Source organism: Atractosteus spatula, chromosome 7 (assembly GCF_055471065.1).
Source record: "Atractosteus spatula isolate fAtrSpa1 chromosome 7, fAtrSpa1.hap1, whole genome shotgun sequence".
Lineage (NCBI taxonomy): Eukaryota > Metazoa > Chordata > Actinopteri > Semionotiformes > Lepisosteidae > Atractosteus > Atractosteus spatula.
The window spans coordinates 56,702,143-56,726,977 of record NC_142712.1 but is presented as its reverse complement, the minus strand read 5'-3'; the positions used below and the strand labels follow the sequence as shown (position 1 = coordinate 56,726,977).

Below are 24,835 nucleotides of genomic sequence, written 5' to 3'. Positions count from 1 at the left end.
TTTCCACTAAGATTGCTTAGTGGAAGATGTACCATTGCCAGACTAAATATTGTACATGTTAATCATGAGAGATAAGGAGACCGTGCTGACTTGGGATATTTCTGATTCAATAATTGAAAATATTTTGTAAACTGTATAGAACACTCAAAATTGGAGAATAGTTTTCTAATCTCTTAAAGGACTAAAGGTAACTACAACAAAGTTACCTTTCTTTTTGTAAATTGCACTGTATGAGACATAATATAGCGCTGTTTAGGATTTTCAGGTTCCTAACATTAAGAATCTGTCCTAGGCGGGGCACCAAGACATTTTGGAAACTGTAAAAGGGTGGCAATTTAAATATGAGAGGAAAAAAAAATATTAAAAAAGAAAACCCCCTAGAATTTTCACATTTCTGTTCTGATGTAGTTTTCAAGAAGTTCTGCTGTTTGGGTTTTTGCTGGTAAGAGTTTCCTATAGATGTCAGACTTGTGTAGGCTGCCCACAAGATAGACTCACTCATTCGCCCGTCTTGCACTGAACAAATAAAGCCTACTGGATTCTGTGTAGAAATGACTGCAGAGAGATCGAAGATGCTCTGACTCTGTGAAACATGACTCCGGAGTTTTGAACTGCCTCTAATTAGGTCGGTGGGATAGATTTAATAGATCTTTCTTGGCCCTTGTCTTCTGACCACTGGTGTCGCGCTGGGGAGCTTGGCATAACTCACACTTTCATTGGACATAGGACTCAAAATTCAGCCGGCTTTTCTATGGGCTTGTGGTTTGTCTTTTTCATGAAGTTTCAGGCCCTGGGTCTTGTGAGAGGAAGGCATCACTGCAGAAAGATTTCGGTGCGCTTCAGAAAGTCGCTTCTGCATTGTCTGTTAGAGAGCACTGGCGTGGAAACAGTGAAGTCCTTCCAGATTCTCTAACTCAGAACTTGGCTCAGTGCTGGAAAAGGGGTTCCCACCTGTGTGCCCTTTCAGTCTTTTTTTACTTTTAAACTTTTAACTCTTAGATGTTTCTGTAGCGCCACAGTAGTATCTACCACCACCTGTTATAACATCCAATGTTTTTATGAAATGTGCACTCTTAAACCTTTTTTCGTGTAATATATTAAAGTATTTTTTAGGGTTTGTCCTGTGTTCTAGCTAGATTACATTACTACTGATGAACTGTGTCATTGTTTGACATGCTGTTAACAGTGAATTTAAAATGTTCAGTAATGAAAGAATCAACTGTATAACTCAGTGCAGGTATCTATGGATAAAGTAATCAGGTAATTAATAATAATAATTGTTATTATTATTTACAAAGTGACTTTTTTCAGCCCACAGATATGGGAAACCCCTGGGTTTTTGCTACAATTTCTGTACATTATGCTGGCTAAAGTTCTTCCTCTCTCAATAATGGTATTTGCATGAAAGCCTTTATTCTGAAGGAAGGGGAGGGGAAATTACTTCAGTTTTACAAGTCAGACTTTGCAGACTTGCAGTGTGAGGTGTGTACTTCATGCCCTTTGCTGCAGTGTTCCTTGTGTCCTCGGGGGCTGAGCAGTTGAATATATGCGTCATGAGCACTCTCATTTCCCCATGCTGTACTTATTTAAACTCATCTGTCACATTCTGGCAAGGTTTTCTTTTCCCTTGACAGTCACTTTAACAGCCCCTGTCAGGTCATGAAGGAGTGGAGAGGTGGCTGTGGTCTCCATGGCCAGAGCTCTGTTGGGTTCTGTCAAAAGCACAGCTTGAGAAAGCTGCAGATTCAGTGTGGTAGTGTTTCACTCCAACAGCAGCGCTGTTTGAGTAGGACCCCACAGTGATTTAGCAGTTTTACCACATTTGAGCATGTTTAGTGTTAAGAGACACCGCTCCTTCATTTAAAGGGCATTTCTTCAGAGGCCTCCTCTGTGAGGGTCTGACTCCAGTGACCTGCTCCCTCTCAGCAGCGAGAGAGAGAGTAGATGGCTAAATGCAGTCTGTGCCTAATTGGCTCACCCTGTCACTACACATTAAACCACAAGCAGGGTTGGATGTGGAGTGGTACTCAGTGGGGCCTCAGAATGCCAGGCCTACCTGCCTGAAGTCCAGAGGTCACAGAGATGGGCTCTCATAACTTCACACTCGCCCTGGTACCATCTCGCAAGAGACAGAAACCCCTGTGTTTAACTTTAAATAACACTTCTTCTGTGTTATATTTTTAATTTACCTTGCATTTGTTATGTGTGTTCTGCCAGATCTTAAGCATGATTGAATGAAACATGCCATACTGTGATAATACGGTAAGGTGACTGATATTTTTACATTTTACGAATGATCTGAATTCATAATGATAATTGCTTGCATTTATATAGTGCCCTTCACCCTCAAAGGATCTTAAAATGTGATGGGCAGCAGCCACTCTTCACCAGAAGTCCTATTACACAGCAGTGGACTCAGAGCGAGGAATAGCTTCTCCGGTTAAGGGTGATAGAATTAAGGTAGAACTTCAGGGAGGCTAAATTGAACAAGCCCAGAGTGGAATTTAGCTGGTGACACAGGGGTTAGCAATCCTACTCTTATGAGCATCTCTGGGATCTTTAATGGTCAAGTAGTCAGGACCTCCATTAAACATCTCATTGCAAGGACTGCATCTCATATAGCACAGTGACCCCGGTCACCTGTGTTGACTGGGGCATTTGTTTGGAGATTCTGAAGAGAAAAGCTCCACTGACTCTTCCACCAACACCATTTACAGTACAGTAGCAACCTGGTTTTCCTTAGAGGTCTCACATCCCAGTACCGACCTGTTCTAGCCATGCTTAGCGCCTGAGATCTCACTGGATCGGAAACAAGGTGGTAGTGCTGCTGTCAATATTCCTCTGCAGCTTTTTTTCCACGAACATCCAGGATCCACTTATTGCCAGTAGAAAGGTGTGTCCTGTAGCAGAAAGTCAGGAGCTGTGTATTAACAACCAGCTGTTTTTAGAGCTTCAGCCCTGAATAAAACCTTTCAGGTACTGCATGCTGTCTCTGCTTTTTTGGCACTGGAGGAGATTTTTCAGGATTGAAGTTTGATCTTTAAAGAGAGAAACAAGACAAAAAGCGCTTCCATCCTGAAGATATTCAGAGGCATGAGAATTAGAATTCACTTTTGGCTGATATGATCGTAAGAGAAGTTAGTTTAAAAAAAACAAGCAAAGTCTCAAACTGAGCTGCCATCTTCTTGAAATTTTATTTTCCTCCTTCACTCATTGCCAGCTACTGCTGGGCTGCAGGTGGGAAGATAAAAAAGCATCATGTTTTTCAAATTCGTATCCTCACTGTACGTGTACTGGAATGGAAAACTAAAAAAGCTCACGAGCTTTTCATATGCATCAATAACAATGCTAAGTGTGTGCTTTCTTCTCTCTGCAGGTTTTGGTGTGGCAGACTGGGACGGCAGAGAGACTGTGTACAATGTGCTAGAGGAGTGAAGGAAGACAAGCTTGGGTGTTTTTTTCTACTATACTGGAGTGTCAGAGAGACGAGAGGGAAAAGAAAATGGGGAGGAAGAAGATACAGATCACACGGATCATGGATGAGCGGAACAGACAGGTGGGTGCCACCTTCTTGCCCATGGAGATGGGCGTCCCCGCCACCCCCTGCCCCACCTCGGCAAATCTCTCGCCGCCTGCACCAGCGCACACCCTCTGAAAGGGCATGCTCCTGAGCAAACGTCTGCGGGCAGAGACTGCGAACTGGTGGGAGAGGAAAGGAAAAACCCCGTCTGTTTCAGTTTTGCTGTTGGGGTATTAAAATTGTGTTCATATTGTTCATAACAACGGTGTAAATGTTACCTTTCCATTTCTCTGGCGGCTGGCAGACCTGAAACCGTTCTGCTCCATTTCACTGGTAGCTGTTCCTTTTCGGGTTCTAAAAAGAGTGGCACAGCAGCAAATGTAGTGTTAACACAGTCTGTACACTGTACAGAGGAGTAGATAGTGTGCTCCTGGGTAAGAAGCCTTAGAGTCCAGCTCTGTTTCCCCAAGAGGTCTTACACTGTCCGGTCAGGAGCACACTGGATGCTAACAGGATCGCCACAGAGGGAAATAAAAGATCACTCCATTTTGGAAATTTGCTTTCAATGACCAAAATTCAATTGAAGACCTCACTCAGCAAGAAGGGTAACATCAGGGGTACTCTTGCCAGCTTGGCAATTTATTATTCTAATTTTCTTCTGCGTGCGGAGAAGGACTGAGCCTGCCATTCCGACTCTTTGAATTTGTGCCACGTTGCTATGGCAATCGAGATCTTTCGTGTTTGAAGGGATGCGATTACAAATTGGAATTGAAACGAATACCAAACCCGTCCGTTTGCCGTTCCAAGAAGTACCCACTGTAGGATGTGTAGACGCCACCTATTGGTGTCCCAGTCCTTTTTAGCTATCTTCAGCGGGAGTTGTTGTCCGTGGAGGAAAGCAAAAATGTTGAGCAAGGAAAAGTACTTTTGTAACAATAGTTTACAGCAATGTTTATGATACATGGAGAGGCATTACTATCAGAACCCATGGCATTTGTTGCATTTTTTAATGCCTCTCGGTATACAATATATTGACCATTGGGTGGCCATTTCCCCAAATTCTCCCATGGTATTTCCAAGCCTGTTCTAGTTGAGAGCGCAGGATTTATGGTAGCCACAGAAGTTTTATCACTGTTAGGATTATCTGCTGCTTTTTGGGGAGCAGAGTCCCTTTGGTTCCATCTTGTTGGTAATAATTATCTGAAACAGGCACTGATGAGTACCCTCTGATTACAAGGTCAGGACTAAAAGACAGAGAGATCTGGTGCTCGCTCAGTCTCCTTGCAGTACATACGTATACATTCAGACATGCTTACACATTTTAGTCAGCCCTTGTTGATTTTTTGTCATTTTTATGTTGCAAAACCCAAGCCTTCCTAGTTCTGGTACAAACTTAGCAAACTAATCAAAATAATAGATCTCTTTATATTTCTTGAGTGAATTACAGAGGTGAGATTGTAAGGTTGTAAGAATGGTATTCTTAAAAATGCAGTATATAGAGAGAAAAGCAAATATCCGAAATGTCATGAGCAACAGATATCTCAAAGGAATTGAATTGCAGTTTACAATATCAGGTTCCCAGGGACCTGAGCTGCCACACATTGCCAGAGAGTCTCACCTTCTGAAAATATCATTTGCACTTCTCTGCGGGTTTAAACAGCTCTGTTATTCTGCATTTGGAAGGATAATTTAAGTTTTATTCACTTCTGTGAAAGCGATGACATTAACACTAATGTCCCCCCATGCCCTCCTCTCTCCCCCCTGCCTCCTTTCTTCAAACAGTTACTGAGTGGGTAGCAATTTGCTCGAGTGAGAAACAAAATCTACGCGATGGTCTAATTATCAGTATAACACCAGGCTTTTGGGTGTGATCCAAAATTAAGAAAGGAGGGAGAGGGGTGGTCGTATGCCAGAAACACAGCAGCAACCTTCCACTGACATCAGTAGAGAGGAGGCAGCTTGCGGTTTGCAGAAGTGACCGCCCTGTTGCCCAGGTGTGTCCCTGAAGTGTTAAACAGTTAAATTACAAGATGCGTGTACTGTAATGCTCCACTTATAATAATATTTACATGTCTCTGACTGTGTATTATGGGATATGTGAATATTAGTCATGGCTGTTTCATGACGCTCCAAAGTCTGATTAGGACAAAAATCCTTCTTCAGCTGTTTCAGAACAAAAAAAAAGGAAAAATAATTTGTTTCCAGACATTTCAGAAAAAAAAAAATTCTTCAGTCTGCTGACACATTCTGAAACAAAGGATTTGTTTTTAAGTTTAAACCATGCATACAGTACAAGAATGTTCTCGTTGAATGGCTAGATTAGTGTAGATCTGTGATCTAGGTTTCTCCGTTGCTTTAAAATAAAACAAGCTCTTTCTTTGTCATTTTCTAGCACATTTTATAAGTCATTTTTATAAAGTCATTTTTCTCTTTCTAGAATTGCAAACACTGCCATGAATTAGGATTTATTTGTTTGTTTTTTTTTAATATTCAAAAATAGAACAGTATTTTCAGCATAATGGCAGTCGTCATGGCCTATATATTGTTTGTTCCAAACCCCCTTTCTCTCTGTGGAGCTGCAGTGAAGCCTGGGCTATAATCTAGAGTTCGCTCTCTGCAGTATCGTGAACTTCGTGTTGTGATCTCTCTGGGGTACGCTCCTAACCTCAGGGAATAATAATTAGCCTACAAGTCCCCATTGTAGTGACAATTAGAATCTTTATCTATGTGGCTGAGCTGCAGGCAATTTATATTCATGACATTAAATGAAAGAATGCTTTAAGTGGGCTAATTAAATACTGTGGCATTACAGCATGCTGCATTGGTACATCATCCTTCTTGTATCATTACTGGAATTGCTTTGAAGAGACCGTTGACCTTTCTGGATTTATAGGAGAGAATGAAGTATGAGTGGAGGCCAGTAAATACGGCTTCTATCAAAACAAATTGATTAGTTTCAAGTGTGGTTGAGGAGGGGGATAACAGGGTGAGATGTGTATGGAAGCCCGTTTCCGACAGGAAGTAAAAAAAAAACCGTGATATGGTATCTCGCAATTGTGACTTTATATCTCAGAATTCCGACTTTTTATCTCGCATTTGCGACTTTATATCTCGAACCTGGGTTCGAGCCAATGCTGTGAGGCACGAACTAGGGTGGGAGCGACGAGGGGCACAAACCCTAGAACCCGAATCCGTTACAATAACAAAAGGACAGACAATGAAATGTGGGCTATTTCGAAGTCGCAAATGTGAGATAAAAAGTCGCAATTCTGAGTTTTTAAGTCACAATTCTGAGATATGAAGTAGCAATTCTGAGATACAGTAGCTCGTTTTTTTTACTCCCTGGCGAAAACGGGCTTCTATAGATGTGGAAAAGCTGTTTTACCGGGGTTTTTTCTTACCGAAAGATGGAAGGCAACAGTCTTCTTGAGTCTCTCATTAGTTTAGAACATGTGGCAGCAATAATGTTTGAGATGTGAATGTCATGGCACTCTAGGCTATAGTAATACAGTACAGGTTTAAAAAAAAGACAACCCTTGAAGCATACAGTGGTGTACTTTCATTCCAGGAGTATGCAGAGGCAGGGTAGTGTGTCATAAGGCTTGGTAGCGCATGAAACAAACTGGGAAACTATAGCTAGACAATGTTAATGTGTGATAAGTTGAGGAAACAGCCAAGATACTTAGCCGATTGTCATGGTAAGCTTTCTCATGCTTACATAGACAATTTAATGAACTTTGTATTTCTGTATGGTGAAGAGTAGCTTGGGTTACAAAGCTTTGTCAGGTTGAATTGGTTGATGCATTTCTGTCCCTCATTAAGAGATGTGAGATTGTCATTTTTTGTGATACACCACCAAAACCCTTCTTCGTGACAATGGTTACTGTTCCTGTCCCCAAACTGTTATTTAATTAAAACAAATACTTTGAGTAAAACTTTAAGAGACATGGTGAGACAAATTCCTCTCTCATCCTGAGATGGAGAGCCCCGTTGAGCTGTGTAGCTCCTGGGAAGAATTTGAAACAAAAAGAGGATCTGTCATGCAAAATTAAAACGAATGAATGTAAGGTGCTTGAAACCTTACCAGCTTTGAGCCTTGTGTTGAGAGTGTGGAAAGTCTCTGTCATCATGAAGACCTGAGCCTGCTGGAGCTGGTGAACCTCACTGAGAAACCTGACATGCTAATTGCAAACTTGTGTTGCAATGGATGTGAGAATGGCAGCAGACAGAAGAATTGCCTCAGAAAAGACATTCTCTCCCAGCACAAGCTATTGTATATACAGTAAAGTAGGGAAAGTACATAATAAGCATGAAAGTGCGGTTGATCTAGATCTGGAGTAAAGGTACCACTAGGCTTGAAATTCTAATCGCTGGTATATTTTTTTCTAGAAATTTCTATCATTTAGAGTAACTTGTTCATCCAGTATTTGTTTCATTTTCTAATAATTTCTTACATTTTTGTGAGTGGTCCAATACACCCATCCATCAGTCCACGTACTCTCTCATGTTACGTGCTGGATGGGTTTTGTAGTGAAGAATTATTTTCAGCGCAATTGAAGGTACAGTATGGCATGTACTTATATTACATACAGCTTTTTTGAAGAATAATGGGTATAAAAATTCATTTCTAATCCTTCCTATGTCATTAGGCATGTTACTGGGAGTAATTGCAGAAGTCATTAAAAGTTTGATGATTTTACTTCCAGGCAGAGTGATGCTGAGCTTTAGTTCACTTCGCTGGAGATTTACATCAGCACGCCGAAGGCTGATGGGCACAGCTCTGTGCTTTACAAAGCGCAACGACTATAATGTTGTTTTTCCCTTTTCTTCTTTTTGAATTTCAAAAAGCTTGTGGATCAACATGATTATACTTTAATGAAACTATAATGTGCACACTTGTGAGCACTTAGTGGGAGAAAAACACTGTTGGTATTAAGAACTAAAGGAGCACGTGGCAGTTTAGAAGGGGAGAGAGAAGGCTCTGCTGGATGTGCGGTTTATAGAATACAAGAATAACCAATTAGCATTAAATGCCACGTATAAATTGTAATGATCTAAGAGCCTCAATTAACTGTGTGTGCTTCCTTAGAAGTGAGTTTGCGCACGTGTTTTGAAAACTTCTTTGATATATCGGTATTAACTTTAGCAACAGCCTGACATTTTACGTGTGCATGTCAGCTATTGTTTCAAATTCTCATCTTCTAGGGCAGCACTGAACATGTTATATAGCTGATCTCTGTTAGTCTTTTCATAAAGCGTTTTCAAAACTGTAATATCCCTATCATGCCTCCTAAAGGAAAGACTGTATATTTAAAATACAGTTCTTAATTATGCTCTGTGATGAAATCACTGAAGGATAATATTACAGACCAATCTCCTGGCCCTAAATAGGGCCTTCATTAAATTAACTGGCTTAGATTACATTGGGCAGTCAATTAATAAATGCTTTATTTAACCTGTAGAGACACAGGGCATATTTGAGTACATACCATTCTACAGTAGGCAGCAGCTATATAGGAAGGAACTATAGGAAAGACCAAAAAAGGAAGAACAGGATTGAGTCTGGTTAGAAATATTATTTCAGGCTTGGAATGGAAATTAAATCACAGTTGGGAAAAAAAATACATTTTAAGTGAAAGTGACCTATGACCTAAAAAGAAAATTGCTCAATAATAATCTGCTTTAACAAGTTATACTGTTCAGCTATGTAAAATCTAGAAATCAAGTAAAGGAATGTTTCCGGAGAATGACTTATCCACTTAATGCGGTGCACTCTATGAACTGAGATGTTCCAGTTTACCAGTGTTCACCAGTACTATGGAAGTGGGTAAAACTATGGATAGTAAACTAAAGTTAAATCTGTTAAGCAACTAAGGTCAGCTGACTGGAGCCCAGCTGTCAGGACTGTGCTGCAGAGAAGCCCAGCAGTCAAGACAGAGAGAACTGTCCCTGTGCTGCCAGGCTACCCCCCCCTGCAGCTCCCTGCTTCCTCTGAGAGATGATCCAGGCAGACGGGGGGAGAGACGCCTGTCCATCTGAAGTACCCCAGCAGGGTCGGAGCCAGGGGGGCCTGGACTGGACTCCCAGCTGGGGTCCGTGTCTGATAGCATCTCGCTCCTCTCTGCTTCATATCTGTTTCTTAAAGGGACGCAGAAGGGGCCCTTCGCAAACTACAGCACTTGGACCTCATTCCCAGACATGAACGCGCCACAGTGGTTAAAACACCCCATGGTCAGGTCCCTTATGCTAGTTTCTCTGATTCCTCTCTGCCTCTGAAGGCGATATTCTAGAATTGCAGCTCAGTCTGATCACGTCAGTAACTGGCAGGTCGCACAGAGCGCGCAATATTTTACACCCTCTGGCCGGCTGCGATCCACGAGCCGTAGGTAGTGAGACACCAACCAGTTCCTAACTACTGCACGTGCGCGTGAGGACCCGAGTGATTTCACAGGACGCACGGAAACTTTTACAAATTACCTGACTGAAGAGCAGTTGTTTGCTGTCTAAAACGCAGTATTTTCTTAAAGCCTTGGGGAGACTTTGTTCTCTTCTAATAGCAAGGCGTCCTGTCTGCCTTCCTTGCTTCAGGATTTATTCATTTCTTTACAATCCAAGCAGACGCACTGAGTCTGACCTTGCCATTGTACAGAAAAATCCCCATGAAAGGAAGAATAACGGGAAAGACAGAGAAAAAAGAACGGAAGTGGGAGATGGGAAGAGGGAGGGAGAAAGGGAAAATGCCAAGCACAGCTGTTCACAGAATAAATACAGATGAAAGATAAAAGATCATCAGAGACAAAGAGCTTGAATCCCATATAAAACTAGCGGAAGCACTTTGCGTAGAGTACGGCAGAATATGTCTTCTATTTTCTCCAGTGTTTGCTGGACCATCTGTTAACCTTGTACTGTAAGAGTCAGAAGAGTTTAGACTGAATTTTCCTCAACATGCTGTTTTTTTTATGGGGAGGTGATGTCTGTTACCTTAACAGACAAGCAGCTCCTCACATTCTAACTCAGGATGATGTCTGGCACATGGGTGTGTGAAAAGACACAAAGATTAGTCTTTGTTCTCCTTAGCCTGTGCTCCCTTCAGGAACCACAGCTCTGCATCAGTCTAAAAAATACCATTGTTTTAGTATGGGGGAAAACAGATCTTTTTAAAGTTTGAAATCTGCAGGTTAGATGCTGTAAATGACTTTCTGTGAAGGCTCCAGAGCTGCCAATCTACTGCACTGACATCTGCTGTAAGTAAAATGCAAGAGCTGAAGAGTTCAAAGAAACACACAATGTAGCGTTTCTGAGTAATGACATGTTGTACCTCCCCTCATGGGCTATGATTATTTGAGTAACATCCCTCTTTTTTAAGTCAAAGAACTTGTACTCTTTTAAAAACAAATGCTCCTCTGGAAGACATGAAAGAGTCCACCAGTGGGACCTGCCACGCCCCCCACCGCAAACACAGCGCTCCAGAAGAGACATTTTGTAGACAGCCTGAGACTGACTTCAGCTTTTTTTCTGTAAAAAGATTGTGCTCAGGATGCTAAGCGAGGAAAGAAAAATTAGCGGTGTGACACTTAAACAGCTGTAGCAACAGAAGAAGAAGTGTGATGTCGTGCTCTTCAGAAGCCAGGCGCTTGATGTGTACACTTCTGGCCCCGCAGCTCCCCCTGCCTCTGCACTGCTGTGAAAGAGACACTTCCTGCCTTCATCCAGCCTGCGGGGTTTACAGGGCTGCCCCACCACACAACTGAGACCTTTAGATGTTGTTGAGGGGAAAAATTGACACCTCTCTGCAAGCTGGCTTCAGGCAGCCGCAGCCCAGGTTTCAGCCCAGCCTGGTGAGCTGTGTGCCTGGGTCTGACCTGGGGCAGAGGGGGTGGAGGGGGCTCTGAGAGCGTTAGAAAGAGCCTTCACCAGTGACCAGCAAGCAATTGCAATAACTGTGACAGTAAAATGGAAGAACGAAGGCCCTGCTGGCACTTGAAGGTGTACAGCCAGCTCGGAGCATGGGATTATTTCACAGCGTAAACTAAAAATTATGCTGTTTTTTTCTCTCTAAGAATTTTGCTGGCACTCTGATAGAAGACTCCAATTGTAGTTTTTGTGATCATGCAAAGTAGAACATGATATAAGCCTAATAGGCTTTGACCATTGTTTTCAACTACAGCACAGCCAGCTTTACATAGTGTTTACAGTGTGTAACACAGTCTAGTTATGTATTTTATTTTAAAGATGCACTTTGATAGTAATTATATGCATCTGCTAAAAAACTAAACATAAAATGGATTATGCAGAAACACAGAAGTAGTTGGTAGCTAAGCCTTGGGTCTGTTTATAGCTCTGTGATGTACTTGTAGTTTTATTTTCTAAATGGTCAGACTATGAACTGTCTGTGCCAGTCAGCAGAAAAGTTTCTTAATAACCTTTTCTTGGCCTTAGTGCGTCTCTGTCCATTTTCTGTGTTGGCACGTGAACGTTCAGATTCCATAAGGAAAGCTCCTTTAAGATCGCAAAGCGGCTCACAGTCCAGTTGCAACGCAGTCTGCTTCGCCTCCCGTGAGCTGAACCAATAGCCTGGGTCAGCAGGAGCACACTCAGCACAATGAAGAGCAATCAAGTGTGGGAATGTCAGGTTTCAGTGGGGTTCCTGCTGAAAGGTGCGATCTTAACAGCTTAGCAGCCATAAAACAGACAAGGTCTGAACTGTGCAATTTGTTAATAATTCCCTCACATGGCAGCACTCTGTTTTCCAACCCAATAAACAAAAACAAAAACGTTTGGAGCTTCTTATTGCGAGGAGACAACTGCCAAGCGGCCTTTGGACGCCTTGGGGAAAGCAGTTCATTTGTGCTGAAGTAGAAAGAAGATGGCTGTAATGAAAACTGAGAGCTGAGTGGTCTTCTGCAGACTAGGGATAAATAAGAAGAACAGACAACAAGATACACTAATGTCTGTCTCTGTGGAGCTTGCTGTTCCGCACACACAACTTGTAACCCAGCACAGTTACTTCACACCATGGCTTTTGTCTAAAACTACAGAATCAACTGATTCCTATCTGATTAGGCTGCTATTCTGAGACTGATGTTTTGGGGCATTTTTTCTTTTACATTTTTAGTTGCAGAATTACTGTAGAGACCTACAGTATATTGCTTGACTGATCCCTCCCTTGACACTCTTTTTATAATATGTGGAGCTCAGCAGCATCTGAGTTTAAGTGGAGTGTTAAAATGCTTGCAGAAAGGAGTTCATGCATATTCATAGCCATTTGAAATCAGGTGAGGAATGAGCTGTAGTAGTGTCTGTCATAAAAAGGCTTGGTGTAGATTTTGAAGACTGAAGCTTCTTGCTTATTTCCATGCAGGATGTGAGTTGTTTGTGTTTCCTATGATGTTAACTTACCATGACCCCCAAGCTATGAAATATCCAATCTCTTGTTGAAGCAGGAGTATGTGTCCTTACTGTCAGGGCAGCTGTGGAGTTTAAATTCTCTTCTCTCAGTTTCCTGTTGGTGAGAGACAAAAGACATACATTGACAGACAAATGACCTAAAAGACCTAAAAGACTCACTTAGGTCTGCAAGAGTAACATTTTCTGATTAAGAAAAATTATAGGCAGAACAGAAATGCTTTTTCATTAGTCCAAAACAATGGAAAGTTTTTCTTTTTGACTCTGAAATGCCCAGTTTAGCAAAGGATTGTAGTGCACACATGACCGAAAAGGATAATTGAGTGTCAGCATCATTTTGGTGTGGAGTGAGGCAGTTGTATTATTATTTCAAGGCCTGGTTGAAAGTGCAAAAAGTTTGTGATTTGCAGCAGTGCTTTCAGCACATGTTCAGAGCTCACTGCAGTGAGCTGGCAGGGCCAGTGACATAGCAGCCTTTGAGAAGAAATTGCTGGATGGATCAGATCAGTTAGCTAGTAACTATCAAATGTGTTACTGTAGATGGCTGAATGGCCTCCTGTTGTTGGTGACCTTTCGTATGATCTTATGTTCTTCGATCCTACTGACAGAAAAATTAGTTTTATCTTAAAGTGAGTCTGGAGCTGCTGTCGGTTGTGCCTCTGAGGCAGACTGTCATTCCATTAATTGATGCACAGGTGAACTGGTCAACACCTTGTAGAAGGTCCGATGCACAAATTTTGAATTCCATCAAGTGTCTAGAAAACCCTTAATAAACCCTTAACTTGCACATATAAAGCTTTTACACACCATATGGAAAAAGGAGAAGATTCTTTTTCATTCATAGAAAGCTTTTATGCAACGTTAATAGTGATTAAGTACAATTTATGTAGAATTACTGTATATAGAAAAGAAAAATCCTCTTAGTCACAGAAATCAATTGAGATTTCACCCTGTAATAGAGTTTTAGTTTCTACAGTGCAGTTAACAGTATAGTTCTACAGTTTAAGCATCGCCTAGGTAGCTCAGATTTAAAATGTTAACATTTGATCCTCAAACGATCCACTGAACAAACCATATGTGATGCCTGTCTAGAAATGTTCCAGAAATCTGCAGCTGAAACACTTATGAATGCTTGCAGGTGTTTTGCATTGCTCCTTTGTCTTGACTGTTAAGTACTCCACCTTGAAAAAGTCAAAGCCTCCAATAGTTTTATTTTCTCTTAGAACCAATTATAATTATTTGACTATTATTAAAACAGCTTAGTCTGGGTGAAACCAAGCATTATTATTTAGCAATCTTTAATTCATATTGATCAGAATCTTCATCACAACTGATGAACAGCTCAAGGTAAACATCACATTAGCTCTCAATGTGACGTAGTTTGAGTAGGTACAGTAGCTGTGTCAATATGAAGTGTCGTAGTAGCTAATCCTTCACATTTATCAATCAAATCATTCGTGATGATTGTCAGGTCTTCCTTGCAAAAAGCATAATATATTTCCATACCCACATCCATAAGGACTACTTTTTGTACTACACAAAAAATACAGATCTGCCAGGATCAACTGTTAGTTTAAAACAAAATAACTACAATTTCAGTGGAAGATCTTTATAGATTTGTTTTTTTAGAGTAGAAAAATGCAAATGTCTAAGACAAATGCACAGCAGTGTGTGTCCTATAGGATCTTCCCTGTGGTTTTTTGAAGGAGTCCTAGGAATGTGAGGGCTATAGCACTGTGGTACTATAGTGTTTTTTAATGAGGAAATGAATGACAGACACTGCCAGCTCTCTGATCCCATTAAAGCACCGTGTGCAGCTGCTGTGACTCCACAGTATGGTGCTGCAGAAACAGAGTGTTTTTAGAACCCCTTGTAAAGCTTTAATTGTAGTTTCTGGGTGTAAATCAAGGTCATTGTTGGTTGGAGTCTTTTATTACTGGTAGGTACAGGCTCAACAGATATCCTGATTAGCTTTGCAAGTATGTGATGTATTGTTGGTGTTAGAATCCAAACACATTCACTTTTATTGCAGTTATTGCAGTTTTTGACAGCTGCATCCAAATGCGTTTCATGAGTGCATGCATGTAGCCTACAGTATATATACAATTCACCTACATATGTGCATATATAATATAATGTAGTGCTCTCAGGGTCACGTGGGTATGCGCACTCGCCACTGCCGCCTCAGTTCGGCCCCCCACCGCTGGGGACTCGAACCCAGAGACCCAGCCGGTTGAGCCAAAGGGAAATCTCCCGTCAGCCCGGCTGCGGTCCCTGCTATTCACAGGGAAGGGCTGTGACGTCACCATGCTGGTACGCTGGCTCGCTGGCTCGCACAACCTGCAATGTCGGCCGTATGCGTTACAATATTATGAAAGCCTATATACTGTTGGTTCAGCTTATTGCTGATATCTTTTCCTTAGTGAAAAACCTGCTTTGTAGAGGTTAATTCTCTTGAATTAAGTTTGATTTTGGAAATTTTTTTCTTGCAAGTAATGTGGCTTTATAAGGCGATGTTTAGTGAAGTATTGCAGATAGAAATGTTGGTTTTGGATCCTTTTAGGGTTTTCCTACTCAGATTCTAAGCAAGAGTTAGAACTCCATATGGCAAATTAATCCTGAAGAGCTTGTGTTAGGAAGAGAAGGTCATGCCTTACTGATCTTAAATTTTCAGTATGAAGAAACTGGAGATACATATACTCCTAATCTCCTCTTTTAATGCTGAAGCAAAAAAAAAACAGTTCTTTGCCTGCAGTGCCTTTAAAGCTGAGAGACAGAGTGCCCTCCAGCCCTGCTGGCAGGACACTTGGCATGTGTGTTGGTTCAGGTTATTGCTGAAGTTGTTATCCCCCTTCTATCCTATAGGCACTTGTCCCACTTTCTGAGTAAGTATCCTAGCCATGACCCCCTGCACGCAACCAACTGACACAAACAGGCTTTCTTATTGACCGTGATCCTGGAGGGGAGTATACAGTACCAGCTGCGTCCGTGTGTGAGATATCTTTGCGAGAGTTTTAAAATTATGCTACGTTTCTGAAACTCAGGCCGACGTTGTGGAAACGTATAGGTCCTGAGGGTGAAAGTGCAGTTGTTCAGCTGGCTTCAACATTCAGTTCATTTCCTTCAGATTTGCTCCTAAAGTCCAGGCTGACTATATCTGGAGGCCTTGCAGGGAACTAGATCAAGCTTCCCACGGCACAGCATTACCATTTCGGATTTTGGCAAATCTGTGGCTCTTGAAAACCACAAATGGATCACTAATATCCAATTAGATGAAACTGAGAGTCGCTTTTGCCTTTTTTTTCATGTGTATGGTTTTTGTTTGACTCAGTATTTAGATGCTTTAAAATGATCAGACTGATATCAGATATTCATTTAGACTTCTTTCTTGTCTTACAGGTGACGTTCACGAAGAGGAAGTTTGGTTTGATGAAGAAGGCCTACGAACTGAGTGTACTATGTGACTGTGAGATAGCGCTGATTATTTTTAACAGTTCAAACAAACTCTTTCAGTATGCTAGCACTGATATGGACAAAGTTCTACTGAAATATACAGAGTACAACGAGCCCCATGAGAGCAGAACCAACTCAGACATCGTGGAGGTAAGTGGGCAGCACCTTTAAACACAAATACGTGGGCCTTTGTTTCATGTCTGGGGCTAATCTGTGTTAACAACTGGAAATCCTGACTTTAGCAGTAACCATTCTGCTTTTTGGGGGGAAATATCTGTCCTGACAGATCTGGCTAGTTTGTGGTCATTAGGAAAAGGAACACTGAAGGCTTATCACAATCACATTCCTGGTGTTATATTAGACATATTAAAGAGCTGCAGCTCAGTAACTGCATTTGGTTTATTTGAGGTTTATGTACTGTATGTCTATAAATGCAGGTATTTAATGCATGGTTCTGTGTTGATCAAATTTACATAAGAGTCTGTGAATTGGGTCAGCTTGTTGAATGAAGAAGTTGGATTTAACCTGTGATGTTCCTTGGGATTCAACTTTGGGAATGAGATTTGTTTCATATTTACATATAGCCTTAGGTTCATCAGGTCTTCCATTGTAGTTCTAATTTTCTAAGGAAGCCTAGTTTATCTTTTAAAGGTAAACAAGCAAGCTTTGTCCAGACCCCCAGAAGATTGGAACAAATTAAGGCAGTAATAGATTCTGATTTTCTTCTACTTAAAACAGATGAAACACAATAAGTATGAGATGTAAAGACCTAGTTAGTTTATTCCAACTCTTCTTTCAAGCTGGTTTTTAGCTACCTGGGAATATTGTCTGACTGAATGCTGCGATTTACCTGAAATGAAACAACCCAGGGAAGTTTTAGAGCAGCATTTTTTTTTCCAGTGTCTAGCACAGGTTTTGAGAATTAGCTGAGATTCATTCTGGATATTAAACTCAGGCATAAAAACTGGGCAAATTTACCTATGATTATGTGTTATTCCTTAACCAAAGAGCCATTCTGACTTCTTTTCCTAAGTCTGTTCCCACCTTTGAATTGCCTTCCCCAAGTATGTATCACACCCTGTGATACATTTCCACATTACAGTGAAAAGAAAGCTGTTTTCTTTCCACATCCAGATGTCTGACATGGCCTTGTAACTAAAAAAAACACAAATCTCTTCCTCAACAGTTATACTGTCGGTAGGTTTTCTGCGTTGCCCACTCAAGCACCACTACTGTTACCACAGAAAATGCAGATAATTGGCTTTGCAGTGGTTTCTAAAAAGAAGAGAATTACCCCACAATATGCTATAAATCAAGCTCTTTGATCTTTCGAGGGGTACCTTATTTCCAATCCAGATACAGTTACTGTAAAGTCAGATTTTCACATGCAAGTCCTCCATCACTGTTTGTATCCAGACATCAATGATGCTGCTTCTATACACATTAAAGGCCTGTGACAGCCCTCTACTACAAGACCAAAGACTGGTAACAGAACAAAGCATCTGTTGAAGCATTTGCTCTCAATCCCTTGTGCCAAAAACTTCACTGAAAGGAGAACAGCGGGTGACTGCGATCTTTACTGGATCCAAGCACTGTTCACTGACACATTTGTGGTTTTGAACGTGTTCAGTAGCTTCTGAATGCGATGTCTTGTCTTACCGAGAGAATTGATTTAGCACATTTCGGAAATAAAAACAATAAACAAACGATGTTCTGGAGCCTATTGCACAAGGTGGTCGAACACACCCATTCTCTCTTTAAAAACAAATCAAGTTCTGTTCTTTTTAAATCTAAGAAGCTTTTCTCTAAGTTTTCTATCCTGCTAAATCTTAATGTAAGTCTAATTTTGAACTTATGTTGATATTTATGTCTAATAAAAGCTAGCACAGATTAAGGACTGATTATGGAGATCAGGTTTCCTGAATGCAAAGCAGGTTGTCTAGAGTTGAATCTAGAGCCTTCAAGGAGGCTGTAACTGGGGTCAGCTGTTCCACTGCAGGGTTTTTACATTTTCACTTTTTTTATTGTATGCCAGTTTGATTTTTTATTTAATGAAAGCCAGCGCACTGCTACAGCCCAGGTACACGCAGGAGAACTAGAAAAGAAAGCTTCCACACTGGAAGAGTGGCGACCTTCAGTGTCAGGCTCAGCACAAAGAACCCCAGGGTGACAACGGCTGAGTTAATTCATCAGAGGGAGGGCGGGTGCCGGAAACAGAGCACAGCTTTACTGGGCAGAGCCCAGAAAACCGGCACTGCTCCAGTTGTACGCCATGGCTTTGGAAAATGCCCCTGGCACCTGAATAACGGCAGAGTCCGAATCGAACCAGTGGTTTAGAGCACAGCGCTCCAGCCGGTGCTGCCAATAAGTTCCCCTGCTGGCCGAGCCACTGGGGAGGCTGCACTGCACGCTTGATTCATGCTGACTTGCCTGCTGAAGCATTACCTGCTCAGCGGAGCTGCAAATGGTGTGCGAGCACTCCACCCGGCCTCTCGCTTCCATCAGGAGCCCATCGCGCTGGAACCGTGCCTCACCTGCATTAAAAATGAATGGCCCAGTTGGCTGGAGATGCACCGCGCGCTGGGCAGCACGGCCCTGCTTGTGTTGGTTGAAAGCTTGGAGGAAGGCCGGGACCTGTCTGCCTCTACTTCTAAGATCATCAAGAAAGCTAGAGTCAGGAGAACCGCCTTAAAAAAATTTCAGGTCTTTTAAAACCTTCCGAAGGGCCATCTCAGGCTGGTCTGTTTGTTTTTCTCCCTCCTTCCCAGAAGGCGACACACGGTCTGTTGCATTTTCAGAGAGGAAGGGCTTAACTCCACTTGCTGCTCAGCAAATGGTTTTCTGCGTCTGTGTGTTCAGTTGCCTGCATAGCATCATTTGGGGTTTTATTTTCTGAAAAGGATGAATGTGCCGCCTTCTTAAAAGACATTTTGCATTATCTTATGTCTCTATTGCGTGTCAAGTGAGTTGGTATTTCGTGTATGTGAAGCCTGAGCTGAGATGGTGGACCCCGGCCAGCTGTTTATCCACAGCTGAAGGGCGGCACAGACAGGCTGCGCTTTCCCACGTAGTCCCCCTGCCCATTCCCGCCGGCAGGCCCTCGCCCGCCGCGGCACAATAGCGATCTGTCCTTGCCCACTCAGTCAGCAGCATCTGTGCAGAAAACACGGCTCTGCTGCTAGTGGCGCAGGTTTCCAGCCGGGGGGGAGGGGGGGCTGAGCAGGAGTAACACGGCCCCAGCAGAGTGCTGCCACTCCCTCTCAGTAATGAACCAGACCCGGAGACGAGGGAGGACGCGGGAACCGCTGGGCACGCTGACCACGTCTGAGGATTCAGTCAACGCACCTATTAGGAAAAAAAAGTGCTGGAAACGGCTCCGAAAAACTTTGCGCAGTGTTGGTTTTCCCGTGCGTTCCTCTTGTTTTATTAGAGCCATAGGTGGTTTGTTTCTTTTTGGTGGTTGTGCAGAATTCATAAGGGGTTGCTGTAGTCCTTCAGAAGAAAGATGCGGTGCCTTTTGAGGGGGTAAATGGATTTGCTCACAGAGTGTAGTGCTTACCAATGGATAACAGATCTGATGTATTCTGACATAAACCTTTATCAAACAGCTTTTCCTTTTTAATGGTGATGGCATACACAGATCTGCAGCACGCTGGATGGAGAGCATTGCTCTGCTTTATAGCATATACTTAAGCTGACTCGGTATCAGTCTTTGACTTTGGACTACAAGTTTATCTTTATAAAGGAAATGTAGTTAAACAATAGAGAGTGGACAAACTCACCTGTTAAAAGTATGTTTAGTTGTAATTGCTCTTTTTCAGGTGGCCCTATTCTAAAGTATATACTTTATGCTGTAGTAGTAGTATGCTTTGTAGTTGTGATGAAGCTTCAATTAAGTTCTGTTCAACATTCATTTTCTTGACTGAATATGACCTTTTATTCCATAATTGGACAGATTTACTCCAAATATTAAGATTGGTAAATGTATTGAAGCATATATCTGTATCGCAAGGGGTTCATGTAATAATATTGGACTTTAAAAGTTGGTTCCTTTAAAGCTTTCTGACAGAGTAAGATTAATAACCTTGTGCAGGGTGCTTTTGAAAAAGCAAGCAAAAAAAGGTTATGCGTGGTTTGTTAAGCTGAACTTCTATAAAAGTGTGATATTACTCCATTGTTTCCTGTCTATATTTTTCACCTTGCTTTCTCCTTTTCAGATCAGTAATAGGGATCTCCCTGCCCTCTTTCCAGGGCTGCAGAAATCTGCATTTTCTCTCCCTGCTTTCAGAATGAATATTGGTTGTTTAAATGTGTCTGTTGAAATGTGGTTCACATGGAGACGGATAAAAAGCACAAAATGAATAACCAAAATCAACTGATAACAGCCTGAGAAAATCTTTCAAATGCTCCCTGCTTCATTTAGAGAATGAAACGTGTCCCTTCAGAGCTGCATCGGGTGACATACGTTCCTGTTATATGTGTGATGCCAAATCAAAGGTCACATTCCTGCTCAGTCCTACCATCTGTAGATAAAGGACTGGCCTTGCAGTCAGGGAGAACAGATGCAGCTTTTTCCACAGATGGACTTGTGCCTGAGGCGCAGTTTGATAACCAGTGCAGGGGTATGGGGTTTGTCTTGAGCTTGTCTTGCAGTTGGGACTGGAGCTGGGGACTGGAACAGACTGCTGGCTGGGGAGGAGTTTTCAGGGAGGGGGATGAGGGGGGGCTGCGTTCATGCTTTAGAGAAGCACACTCCAGGCGACAGGTGAAATGTAGCGTGAAAATATCCCTTGGTGGCCTCCTGTCCCCTTCATCCCCTGATCAAAAGCGGTCATGATCCCATCTGTGTCTCCCTCTTTTGATGGCTAAAATTTTAAGGAAGCTTTTAGTTAACAGACAACAGTGCAGGAACAGAAGAACGTTTCCTCTGTCTGTAGCAATGTGCAGATTTTTGGCGGCTTGCTGAGTCTTTAAGGATCAGTGGTTTTAATAGCAAACCTCTTGGCTGGCTGCCACATGCCTAGTTTTCAGTCCCATTCTCTGCTAATCTAACATAACAGCTCGTATGGATTGAATTGTTTCTCTTCCTATTGTGGAGTGCAGATCACTTCAACATTAATTTTTCAGTTGGCATGCGCTTTATCTTGTCTTTAACCTCTTTCTAAGCACAGTTTCAGAAGCTGTGAAGAGCTGGTGACCTTTCTGAGAAAGGCAGATAGACGCAGTGGGTGGTTCCATGAACCACTTCACACACACACACGGTGTATCAGTGATCAGGCTGGCTGATATAATCTAAGGAGATCTAATATGCAAATGCCAATGCATTTGTCTGAAAGTGCAATGGGGGCTAGTCAGATATTTTATTATACTATGGGCTCAGTGATAAACAGCATTTTTCTATCTTGCAGAAATGTAGCAAAGTAGGGTCAAAATCAGTTTTTTGAAATGCATTAGAAGAAATATATTATAATATTACAGTAAAACACGTTTTGTGTATAGTACTTAACTTCTCTGCAAAAGGTAGCATGGACATCAGGTTGCACAAATGTGAATAGTGAGTAGTTAGTCTTGTAGATTGTTGCAAAATGTTAAATGTTTACTGAAGTTATTGTACATATTTTATGATGTAAGAATTTTTTTTTAAGCAATCTGTTCCATGATGCAAGGAAACCTGCCTACTTGTCTCATTATTGCAGCCTTATTGTAGTTGACCAGTAAGTGCAAGAGGCTGGGAGGCTATGGCTTTGTGGACTGGAGATGGAAGACTTGCCCAGGGTCAAAATGTGGTTCCAACATGTTCATTAGTGTTACAGTAACTGCATTGGGGGATGCTTAGACAGTAGAAGTAAGTAAACTGAAGCATTAAGCCAGTGTAGCAAATAAGTCTGTTATTAGATCACTACAACAAAGGCCCTATGATAACTGTCTTGACATTTTTAGATTAAATCGTACTTGCGCCACTAATGAAAATGCTGCTGCAGGTAATTTAAAACATTTCATTATACCACATTCTACATAGAAATACATCCACTACTTCCTCACCAAAAGGGCAGGACTGTTATTCAGCCTCATACTGTCATTGTAAATGAACATTTTCATACTGTATATAGAATACAGACTATGCATAATATATATTTGTATATTACTCTATTTTTGTAAATGATTAGGGACTGTTTCAGAAAAGATCATGGGTGGATAAATCACACTTACTAACACAACACACAAGAAGGCTGGAATTTAACACTTAAAAGATATTTAACATTTGCAAACATAAATGGAAATGTTGAAGACAGTTTCAGAGTTGTGTTGAAAGTACTCTGAGGCAGTGTTCTTAAATTGAACAGCTCTTTTTTAGTGCCTGAACGTGGAGATGCATCAGCAGTCAAATTTGTGTCTGCAGTGTTATTTAAATACCATGCCTGCAAGTTGCAAATAACACTACCAAAATGCAAAAAGTAGACCTCTTGGTGTGCAGGCCTTTTCATTTGGAACAAGTGTCTTTTTGCTGCTCCAGCCTCCTGGAACAAACATACAAACCAGGATTCAGTATAGGCAAATCCAGCCTTTTCTTATAGCAACACAAAATGACATTGGCAGTCATTTCTTTGTTTCATGTGGTTTTGAAATTCATGGAGTATGCACAGGTGACAGTTGCTGTCGTTAAAAAGAACAGCAGTAAAGGATAAATAGTTGACTCTTTTTTCTTTAGTTTAGAAGTCATTGAGAAACATCTTTTGGAGAAGAATGTAATTAGCTGTATTTTATTTTTCAGCATGATTGTATATATAGATACCTCAATGCCATTGAGCACATAAATCCAGGAGGAACAATAAAGAAAACGTTAAGATTTGTGTGAAGGAATTAAATCATTTTGGCAGTTGTGCGGTGGTGTAGGCTGCCATTTACACAAGCTGAGAGCTTGTCTTTTTGTTGATAACATTCTGAGACGTGTCCCGGTCTCCTTATCATCGTCTGCTTCAGGTTGTGGCCAGGGTTGTGCACTATATCTCCACATCTTAACCAAATCAAGTTCCAGTGCAGCAGGTTAGCTAGATACATACAGCCAGTGCCCAGTAACACGTATAGCCGACTGCATGGTGGAACATACCTGACATTTGCGTGCACCATCTATGCCAGTCTGTGCCATGCTTGTGTCTGAGCTACAGGCACCTGATTTGCTGTAGTGTGGCTGTACTACACATGCCATTTGAACATCACCATTTAGTTTTCTGTTCTAGCATTGAAGCAAACGTTTGAGTAGCAATGCTAACAATGAAGTATAGGTTCAATATGTCAGTTTATATGGTTATATTGTTTACATGTACTGTATGTGTCCAAGTACCCTTGTCGTTTATTGCTCTGTTTTAATGCAAATAGTTGTTATTGCATTTGTTATTAATGCCAGGTGCATTAGACTTGGTCAAGGCAATTAGACAATCCTTGTTTTTTTAAGACAGGTTTCACTTATCGAGCCGTGCATGACATCTGAAAAACAAAACATCCAAACCACAGACTACATTAAAACCCTGTGTGCTACTGTAAACAGAAGTTCAGTTTCCAGGGACTAAAACCTATATGTGTGTTATGGAAAAAATAGCAGTAATTTGTTCTCTGTATTATGAAATGCTAGAGTTAATCTAAAGGTGGGATCTGTTCTTTGATTATTTTCCAGAGATTTTATTGCTTTTGATACCACAATATTCCCATTTCATACTCTGTACCCTTCTCTGGACAGCTTTGTCTCTTTCCTTTTTGTTGTTGTTCCAAAACAACAAAGCAGAAAGCCCAAATTAGCTTGTAATCATGCTGTGTAGTTTGCATGGAATCAGCACAAGTTAATACCATGAAATCTAAAATCAATACTAAACTAGTAACACAGAAAGGTAAGATTACAGATGTTGGCAAGCAAGAGGAAATTGAGTCACGTACACAGACTTTACAAGTCATAGGAGCAGGAAAAGCACTCATATCTCTGGGAAGGTCTGGTTTTGGTTTTGTGTAACCATGCATGCTTATTGTACCAACAATAAAGAAATCTACATTGGTCTGTGGACAGTATATATTTTTCAGCACCAGAAATATTTCAGTGCATGATGTTTTGCAACTATGCAAGGAAAGTGAACTTGCACATCTGTTTCCTGGAAATTTGGATTAAAGTTCATCAAACAAATGGAGCATATCTTATTCCATAATGGCAATGATAGCTGAATTTGAATATTTTTTATGATAGTTTTTAATTTCACTTCTGTGACACAGCTTGCACAGTGAACTTGCAAGGGTCTCGCTCAGGAGTGATAACAAATTTCACCCCCCACCCCTCCCTTCTCTCTGCTCTACCCGTGCAGCTCATGCATTGCAAGATTAAATCTTGCAGAGCCATTTTTGCAATTGTCAATTTCAGTAACACTTCAAAGGGAGCGAGCCTATTATCTCCAAACTGGCCTTTCTGTTTCATTG

General features: G+C 41.4%; 1 protein-coding gene across 33 annotated transcripts in view; it reads left to right on the top strand.

Annotated features, from left to right (window-relative positions):
• mef2aa (myocyte enhancer factor 2aa) overlaps positions 1–24,835 on the top strand; it is a 153,681-nt gene that overhangs the window by 67,896 nt on the left and 60,950 nt on the right. For all 33 annotated transcript variants that reach the window (XM_088920203.1, XM_088920210.1, XM_088920206.1 and 30 more), the window contains 2 exons: positions 3,377–3,556; positions 16,325–16,528. In XM_088920203.1, the coding sequence (XP_088776329.1) occupies positions 3,503–3,556; positions 16,325–16,528 (258 nt within the window). In that variant the 5' untranslated portion in view covers positions 3,377–3,502. The remainder of the gene's footprint in view (positions 1–3,376; positions 3,557–16,324; positions 16,529–24,835) is intronic.